Below are 9845 nucleotides of genomic sequence, written 5' to 3'. Positions count from 1 at the left end.
TGGTCTTGTGTAAAAGTAAAGACCTTGTGTTATCTGATAACTCTCAAAGTACGTGTTGTAATGACTGTCAACTACTACCACACCAAATTTTAGATCAATATCTGTAAAATTGACTGAGATTTTCATGGTGGTGATGAGTGATAAAATCTATTTTAGTAACAGGGTCACTCCTGCGGGGTATTGGTCCAAGCAGCTTTTGTCCCCCCCCCCCCCCCCCCCCCCCAGCTTCTTTGAAAATCTCCTCCTGTTTAAAACTTTGGTCAAAGGAAATACTTTGGCTCAAAGTTCACTTTTGCTGTGTTTAATAAACTGTGGAGTCACGGCTTCACTGACGATGAGCCAACTTTCGGCTTGTTTTTCAGCTCTCCGTGACCTTTGCACCGTCAACCCCCTCACTCCTTTACTACCTGTCCCCCCCCCACCTCTGTTTCATCTCCTGCTTTGCTTTATATTTTGACGGATGTCCTGCGTTTTCATCCATGTCTCCATGCAGCTTCACAGGATGTATTCATGACTCTGTGTGTGTTATTTGGAGGGGTGTGTATGTATGTGTGTGTAAGTTCCTGCACATCTGTCGGCTGCATTTGTCTCCCTCAGGGTGGGGTAACGGTTGTTTTTCAGCTCTAAGAGAAGGTGTCTCCCATCTAGAAAGATCTACCGTAGTTTGTCTTGCTTCCTTCCTCATAGTCCTCATAACACTTCGCCTCTGCTCTCTGGCAGCAAGCCACAGGCTTCCGGACAGAGTATGGAGCACTTATTACCTCCGCAAAGGAGATAATGTAGTTGGTATGATCCTTCTTAGCACAGTTACTCAAAGTTATGCTCGAGTTTTCATAAAAATTTCACCACATTTAGGACACAATGCTTTAAAAATGTCTCTGACCACCTTTGTTTTCTTTGTGTTTTGCTTCCAAGAAGTCAGATTCTCCGTTAAAATTTTAAACTGGTTCTTATCAGTAACGCTTCGAACTTCTTGGAGGTCTTTCAGACTTTTGCTTTGGACTTTATCTACATTTTCCCTGCATTCAGTTCATGTTATTGACAATGACAACACATTGACCAGACGAACTGTTTTTGAAAGTTATGTCTTTATGAAACAGAGAAAAATCCAGTAAAAACCTGACTGCTGAGAGATGTATTATACATACATAATATACCTGTAAATAAGTTTTCAGCTAATAGACTTTTTGGAATCACATTGTTGAAGCTCAAACACAATTTTGTGTCAAACATTGATATATTGGGTATTTTCTATAGACTAATTTAAATAAATCAGAACAAACTGTGTCTTTGTGACAAACTATGCCTTTGTACTAGCTGGCAACTTACTAGCTAGCTGGAAACTTTACTTGGTTAAAAAATACTATAAATCTCTGTAGTGCTATTCAAAAGACCACATAAGATCAGAAAACAATAATATAGTTTGTCTAACTTTTAGCTTTAAATTTCTTCATTGATTCACTTAGTAAAATAGAAACAAATGGAGAACAACCAAGTGACGTTACACTGTGTAGCTAACAAAAGGATACATGCAACTAGCAAGAGTTATACTGTTTGTTGAGGTACCAGTACCTGATTCCTGGTCCACTCTTGGTCCAGTATCTCAAAGATCCAAACAATTTGAGACTCTAATCTTCTTAAGATAACTAAACATGACATTCTTTGATAAATTTTATTTAAATTTGCAGTTTTTTTTTTGGTCATTTTACCCCAGGTTCCTGAATGCAAGGGTGGCGCTGGTGAGCAGCCACAGCTGGAGGTCATTCCCCTGATTGACTCCAGGATTACTTAAAACTTCAGATGAGCTCCATTCCTTGCTAGAGCATTATCCTACTTATCGGTACATGTGCCTCCAGTATTTTAGTGTACTTATATGCTAAAGTACTTACCTTGTGTTTTGCCTTCGTGTTTCCAGAGTATCGCTGTCCTGAGCCCGACCTTCTTGGATCACCTACCTGATACCATATGGTACTCACCTGCAACGCTCCTTTCCTCAGCCACGCTCACGTCATCCACCACTCACCTTCTACTTACCTGGACCTTCCTGTTTGGAAAAACCCTCAGCCTTCTCCTCCTGCTGCCTTTAACCTCACAACTGTAAGGAACCAAAATTCAGATGTTGCTGTCTGCTGCCTAATGTCGTCTTCCAGGAACTAATCCGTTCCCTCTGTTTCACAGCCCCAGATCCTGCCTGTAAATAATTACCTGATCTTCACTGTAAATAAACTTTTTCAATTATATTCGGAGCTTGGATTTGTTTTCCTCTCAGTCCGTATACTCTCTGGGTTCCCCCATTACAACAGATTTTCTGTAAAATATGACAAATTCTTTTGAAAGACATGTTCTCTCTCTACCAGAGTCTGTTCAAGTTATTCACTTGTTCACTATAAGCAACTCTAACTAATTCAAAAGTAGCCCCCAATTACCCAAAATGCAAAGTGCTGTCAGGTTGTGTAGCTATGAAAAGTTAATTCACTGTGTCTTTGCTGCTAGTAACAAAACTGTAAAACTGGTTCAAAGTGTATGGATCCTTTTTATCTCTGAATCTTTCATTGGTCATTCATAATTCTTTTGAAAATAGGTGAATGCGCTGCCAAAGTCCAAAGTAGATTGGTAATCGAGCATTTTACAGCGTATCTTTCAGTGCCTCTTTCATCTGGTTAAACAAGATCATCAAACATTTGTCATCAAAAGACGCATCAAACTTGAGTTTAAAACAATCTTGCTGTGGTGATTCGAAAACTTGTTCATTAAACAATGAGCTGGTGTTTCAGCTTCTTTGGTGGTTTCCTTTGTCCTGGAGAGGGCTGAAGGGTACAGTATAGCAAAGCCTTGGTGGGGTATGTTCTCCACTTCACCCCTGGACAGACGGACACGTACCATATCTCCCCTAGGGTTTCAAGTATATATTTTTTCAACATGGCACAAAAACACACTGAGCTTTCCTGCCATTACTTCTTGCAGAGCCATGGGGGTTTAGAAAAACTATAAGGCCACTAAAAATACATGGAGCCGGAGTCTTTTCCTGCTTTGCTTCCACCATACGCGTGGGGCCATTGAGGAAAGAGGAAACAAGCAGCTCTGGTTGTAAGGGAGTTTCCTGCAGGACATTATAAAGAGCTCCCTGCCGGTCATCTGCTCTCACAGTCTGAACAGAGGAGGCTGCTCCTTATCTCTGACTACTGACCGAACACGAGCCAAAGGTTTGACGGAACAGCGGTGAAAGTTAGTCTCGTCCCTGCTGGTCGGGGTGAGTCCTGATTGTATAAAACCTCATACGTATTTTAATTCTTTGTGTCCATTAGCTTGTTTGGTTCTGAACTCATTTTACAAATGTACCTGTAATAAAGAAGTATTACATTTTCCAAAATTGTCAGCTACTTTTTTATATTTAAACATCATTGCAAAACAGAATAGGAGTATAAAATAAAGAAGTAACTTCTTTTTTTTTCCTCTTACAGGTACGAGTAGGGAGCTGGTCTCACCTAACAGATGTGTCTGGGACACTCCCATTATATTTATTCTATCAATTATATACAGGTAGGTTGTCAAAAACTGAAAATATGCAAACATTCATTGTTTCAGCAGGATTACAAATAGCATATGTGATTTGATTACAGATCCAGCTGAGTCCGATGGAAGTTTTGGGAGTCTACAGGACTGATCGAGGGCAGACGATGCGGCCTGAGGGATACGTGAAGGAGTTCACCCGTCACTCCAACGACGTACTGCAGAACCTGAATGAACTGCGACACAGAAGCATCCTGACCGACACCACCCTTGTTGTTGGCAACGTGCAGCTGCAGGCACACTGTGCTGTGCTCGTGGCCTGTAGGTTAGTGTACAAGAACTTCATACAACTCAATTACTCAAGCTTTCTCAAGTTGTTGAGGTTTGTGATCATGATCTTTCTAAAACACAAGCCAATGCTTTTTGTTTATGCCCTTTGCTAAATATGATATTTCTGACCTCTGTGCAGTGGGTTCTTCTACTCCCTGTATTCCCGCCGGGTGTTACTTCAGGGCCGCGGTGGAAGTAGTGAGCAGCTCTCGACAGTCTCTCTCCCCAACACGTTGGATCCATCCTGCGTCTCAGTGCTGCTCGATTTCATGTACACCTCCCGCCTCCCTCTGACCCCGAGCATTGTCTCAGGAGTGCTGGCTGTCGCTGCCTACCTGCAGATGGACCACGTGGCTGACACATGCCGGGACTTCATGCAGCTGCACTGGTGAGGGCCTGGAAAATCTGTTGCCTCACAAAATCTCCTGAAGTTTGTAGAAAAATGGTAAAATGCTTTGACTGGTCTTTTTCAGCACAGAGAATGTGAGTGACAGATACCCTCAATTGGAGCTGGACTCCAGGGTATCTGTAGCCTCTGTATCTCCTAAAGGAGGAGACTTGCCTGATCCAAGACCCCGGCGATCAGCCCCAACAGCAGTAGAAACAAGGTCAGTGAATAAACCAAGTATCTGAAAATAACGGGATCATTACATTACATGTTGCGACAGTTGTTAGCTTGCGTTCTTTTGTCCAACAATTTTGACCCATTACAGTACTTCCTTTGTTTCTTCCTGCAGGTTCCCCATTGTCCTTGAGAGCTTTCTCAAGCCAGGGGTTTTCCCGACCTGCCGGTCCAGGTCAGGGGAGCTGAAAGAAGACCCACTCCCGAGCAGCCTGACTTCATCTCCAAGCAGTCCGGACCGCTCTAGCTGCCACCCAAACTCTCCTGCCGAGTCCAACACCTGCAGCAAAAACCTCATGGTGAGTCTCAAGAAAGCTGGCCAACATGGCCATGTTTGAATTCACAATAAATCTCAATTAATCGAACGGCTTTTAATCGTTTATTTCAGAGTGAAACCAAAGCTACGCCAGACCCAAAGGCCTGCAACTGGAAGAAGTACAAGTATATAGTTCTGAATCCTCTCTGTGCTGCTGCTACAGTCAAAGTAGAGGAGACAGAGGAGCTTCAGTGTCAAGACAACAGGATGGCTTCAACTCCAAAAGCTCCAACAGAGGCGTGGTCTGGAGAAGTGCCTGGTCAGATTGATAGGTATATCAAAATATTAGGAATAATGACATATCATAGGATGTAAAATAGAAAGATATTGGTAAAACTGTTCAACATTTCCTCAGACAGGGGCAGGCCTCCTGCTACGAGGGTTCTGGCCGAGCCCCTCCCCTCGGGCCACCTCCCTCTGTGGATTGTCCAGCGATGCCTCCCTCTTACAACGAGGGAACGGGTAAGGCCCATACACAAACAGTTCAGTCACATTATCCAATTAAATAAGACGGTGTTTAACACTGATGTCTTTTCCAGTTTCACCCGGCACCATTTTTCCAAAACTGCCCCCTCCCGATCCAGAAACCGCCCATCTTAACTTACCTCCAGTCAAACGTGAGAGCCACTACACGCCCTATTGTTTTTCTGGCACTCTTCAAGCAACCAAATCACCCTGCCCAGGTGAAACTAAACAGGTCTCTTCCAAAAGCACTCTCCTGTTTAGTCTTTGCTTTTAGAGATTAATAGCAAATATGTAACAACGGTAAAACTTGTGCCGACAGGAGACAAGCCGTACCGTTGCAACGTGTGTGGAGCTCAGTTTAACCGACCGGCCAACCTGAAAACCCACACCAGGATTCATTCTGGAGAGAAACCTTACCGCTGTGACACCTGCGGCGCAAGATTCGTTCAGGTGAGGGCCACAGTCTGTAAATCTATGGATGAATCCAAGGTCTAATTCCTAAATAATAACAGTTAGCCATATTGGGTGTCATACTAAATGTTTATTGGAGCGTTTCAAAGTGTATTTTATCAGTAAAACAAACAACTTCTGCTCTCCCACAGAATACATTGCATTAACCCACACCAAGGCTGAATGTTATACATATTCTAATGTTTACTGTGCATTTACTCCACACTCTTTGGCCTTTAAATGAAAGTTCCAAAAAGTAGCAGCCGAAATATTCCACTGAAACATATAAGAATAACAACCATAACACTTAAATTTTTTTTGTTTTTAGTGGTGACTGTAGGACTCAATATTACATCTAAAAAAATCTAAGTTTTCACAACACTGGCGCACATTTGGATTCCAAGCAGCTTTCTCTGAGGAACCCTGACTTTGTCTAACAAAACACTGATAATCGTCATCATGACGCTTCTGTTTCATTTGCTGCTTCTGGCTTTGTCAATATGTAAGGGTTAGAAAGCCCTGCAACATCACACCATGTCATGTGGTTGTTGGCGTCTTAAAGAGACGAAAGCTGTTACAAAGTATTTTAAACAGGAGGTGCTTTGTCAGTGTGCTTATAAAAGTAAAACTTGTTTAAATTTCCAGTTTAAAGCATTTAAACTTGATTTAATGAAAAAAACCTGAATTATGAACTGATACTGGAGCATCTCATGAGTTTTTAAAACTACTTAGCGATGACAAAAGACTGATTTTCGGAGTGTCTGATCCATACTGAACTAAATTCAATTCAGTTCAATTCAGTTTATTTTTTTGATTCAAGATCTGTTTTATTGAAATTTTTTCCATTTTTTAACAAACAGAAAGAAGAAAAAAAAATAAAAAATAAAAAAAATAAAAAGAAATAGCAAAGTTGGCAATAAAAACATTTACATGTAAGCATTAGTAAAGACATAATTGGCTTGAGTCAATTTAAATTATATCACATACAGTATAACCAACACAGGATAAAGGAAAATAATCCCTCCCTAATCACTGCCAAACAGAAAGGAGAAAAAGAAAAGAATTAAGAAGCTAAGATAGCCAAGATACTGCATTACCCCGAAGGAGTTGTGTTGTCAAAGAGACTGGAATAAATTCAGGAAAGTTCCCCAAACCTTCTCAAATTTGCCTTCTCAATTCAGTTTATTTAGATAGCGCCAAGTCACAACAGAAGTCGTCTCAGGGCACTGAACAGAAACATTCATATTCTCTGAAATTGGTTTCTCAGATTACACTATTGGCTTATTCTCTAATTATCTCTCAGATCGGAGACAATGTGTACAACATAACGGTACTTCCTCCAGTTATCTGTTAACAATGGTGTACCGCAAGGTTCAGTCTTAGGACTCACCCTCTTCACAGTCTACATAAGTCATGTTGGTCAGATCATTCCTGATGCATCCTTACATTTCCATGCTGACAACACAGCTGTTTACTGTGCATATTGTTTCAGAATAAAGGAACACCTCTACACCAAAAACAATGATCCAGAGACATTTTCTATATTAAACGTAAATGATATGTGAATTTTCGACGACTGTTTGAAGTCCTAAAAATGAGACAGTTTAATTGAAAGTATTTTATTTGAGTGTTGCACCTCTCAAACCTTTCTGTGTCTGTCCCGGTGTCAGGTGGCCCACCTCAGGGCCCACGTCTTGATTCACACCGGTGAGAAACCCTACCCCTGTCACACCTGCGGCACCCGGTTCCGCCACCTGCAGACCTTGAAGAGCCACCTGCGTATTCACACGGGCGAGAAGCCTTACTCGGTAAGTGCCAAACCATTTAACGAACGCAAAGACAGGATGTTTTTTTTTTTTTTTTATTTATTATCCAGCGTGTCTCATGAGCGCTTGTCTTCCCAGTGTGAAAAGTGTGACCTCCACTTCCGACACAAGAGCCAATTGCGCCTTCACCTGCGCCAGAAACACGGCGCCATCACCAACACCAAGATCCGCTACAAGGTGCTGACCGAGCCCTTCCAGCCTCTCCTGCAGGCCTGCTGAAGAGGGGCCTCACTGAGCATGAGTACATCTGTGGTAAAAGGGTTAACCAGATTATTAAACTCCAAGTGCCAATCAACAACTTTTAGGCTAATGACAATAGGATTCGGGCATCAAATAAAGAGCTTAAGCTATCTAGACTTTAATTGTTGGGCGAGCTTTGGATTGAACAAATCACACTAATACTTTGGAGGAACTCTTAGGTGGGTTTTCAGGGACAGAGATGTTTAAAGTGGGTTGATGTAAGTAATTCTGAAGGTTTGTGAGGAGGCGTAAAGAGGGGAACGATGCACGGAACGTGAATTTTACAGAAAGAGTGAGTATGTGAACAGTGAACGGAGGGATAAAGCAAGTTTAACTGAGGTTTGTAATGCTTGGAACAGTTAAAATTGAATGTGGGCTTTAAATCTAACAGAGCACTTAAAATGTTTGTTTGTTTTTCTCGTAAATGTGTATTTAACTCAGATTTATCTTGTTCTTTTGGCCTGGGGCCTTTGTGGTGTTTCTAAAGAATGTGTCTGTGCAGTAGAACCTGCTTTATAGATTTAATAGCTAAATATGATGAAGGCATTTAAACAAGACAACTGAAAGCAATTGAATTGTTATCAATAAATTAAGTTCATCTGATCAATTTAAATTAAAATCCTTTTTATATCAAATGGTATTTGGTGTTTATTTGCTGTACATTAAGAGAAGTTTTTAATATTGTCTTTAACTGCGACCGCAGCAGACAGATTGAATATATTTTAAGTTCTTCCTCTCGTTAGAGAACTCTTTCTGCTCGTGAATCACCTCATGAATCAGTTTTCAGGTCAGGTTTTGTTTTGCTCCATGTGGAAACAATGAATCTGAGGGCACCTGTTTCCTGCCGGGTCCTTGTCCTCCACGTTCACACTACCAGTCGACAACACGTGCGACAGCTTCCTGAAGGTGTTGGTGGGGGCCACAGACTCCTGCTGAACTCTCCCACCCTCTCTCCCCGCCACTCCCCTTCGTTTCCTGCTCCCCCATAAGTTTTCTGGACTTATTGTCTGTGCTCAGTCAACAAACGATGGAAGTTTGACGGGACTTTCCAAAAGCTTCAGCAGACCTCCCTCCACCCGTCCTGTACAGAAAAAGACAAATAAAACTTATGACTTTGTTTTTTATTTCCTCCACTTGTCTAATTGTGTTTGATGGAAGGCTTCTCCTCATAAATCAGATCACAAAAGTCACAAAAAATGTTTGAAAAGAGGCTTTCCATCTGTAAAACTGAACGAGTTAAAAAACACAGTTTTAAAAACCTTTCCTTCAATGTTTCTGCATTAGATCGTTATTAACACAGACGTGTTAATAAGTGCAAACTGTTTCAATTCAATTCAGTTTATTTATATAGCACCAAGCCACAACAGACGTCATCTCAGGACACTGAACAGAAACATTCATATACAGGTGCAGGTCATAACATTAGAATATCGTGAAAAAGTTGATTTATTTCAGTATTTCCGTTCAAAAAGGGAAACTTGTATATTGTGTTAAATAATGTTGATAATTATAACTGACAACTAATGAAAACCCCAAATGCAATATCTCAGAAAATTAGAATATGGTGAAAAGGTCCAATATCGAAGACACCTGGTGCCACAGACTAATCAGCTAATTCACTCAAAACATTTGCAAAGGCCTTTAAATGGTCTCTCAGTCTTGTTCTGTAGCTACACAATCATGGTGAAGACTGATGACTTGACAGATGTCCAAAAGACAACCATTCACACCTTGCACATGGAGGGCAAGACACAAAAGGTCATTGCTAAAGAGGCTGGCTGTTCACAGAGCTCTGTGTCCAAGCACATTAATAGAGAGGCGAAGGGAAGGAAACGATATGGCAGAAAAAAAGTGTACAAGCAATAGCGATAACCGCACCCTGGAGAGGATGGTGAAACAAAACCCATTCCAAAATGTGGGGGAGATTCACAAAGAGTGGACTGTAGCTGGAGTCAGTGCTTCAAGAACCACCACGCTCAGACGTATGAAAGACAAGGGGTTCAGCTGTCACATTCCTTGAGTCAAGCCACTCTTGAACAAGAGACAGCATCAGAAGCGTCTCGCCTGGGACTGCTGCTGAGTGGTC

General features: G+C 41.6%; 1 protein-coding gene across 1 annotated transcript; it reads left to right on the top strand.

Moving 5' to 3' along the window:
- The first annotated feature begins 3235 nt into the window (after positions 1 to 3235).
- bcl6b (BCL6B transcription repressor) lies at positions 3236 to 7842 on the top strand. Its single transcript, XM_037683513.1, has 12 exons — positions 3236 to 3250; positions 3462 to 3540; positions 3621 to 3835; positions 3980 to 4228; positions 4314 to 4448; positions 4578 to 4761; positions 4851 to 5050; positions 5134 to 5240; positions 5318 to 5461; positions 5563 to 5693; positions 7364 to 7501; positions 7598 to 7842. Exons 2-12 carry the CDS (start codon positions 3493 to 3495, stop codon positions 7736 to 7738), a joined length of 1692 nt encoding a protein of 563 aa, XP_037539441.1. The 5' UTR covers positions 3236 to 3250; positions 3462 to 3492; the 3' UTR covers positions 7739 to 7842.
- The last annotated feature ends 2003 nt before the right edge of the window (positions 7843 to 9845 follow it).

The sequence above is a fragment of the Nematolebias whitei genome, chromosome 1, assembly GCF_014905685.2.
Source record: "Nematolebias whitei isolate Nwh7 chromosome 1, NemWhi1, whole genome shotgun sequence".
Classification (NCBI taxonomy): domain Eukaryota; kingdom Metazoa; phylum Chordata; class Actinopteri; order Cyprinodontiformes; family Rivulidae; genus Nematolebias; species Nematolebias whitei.
Note: the sequence above shows the minus strand (reverse complement) of the source record. Positions and strands in the feature narration are given on the sequence as shown.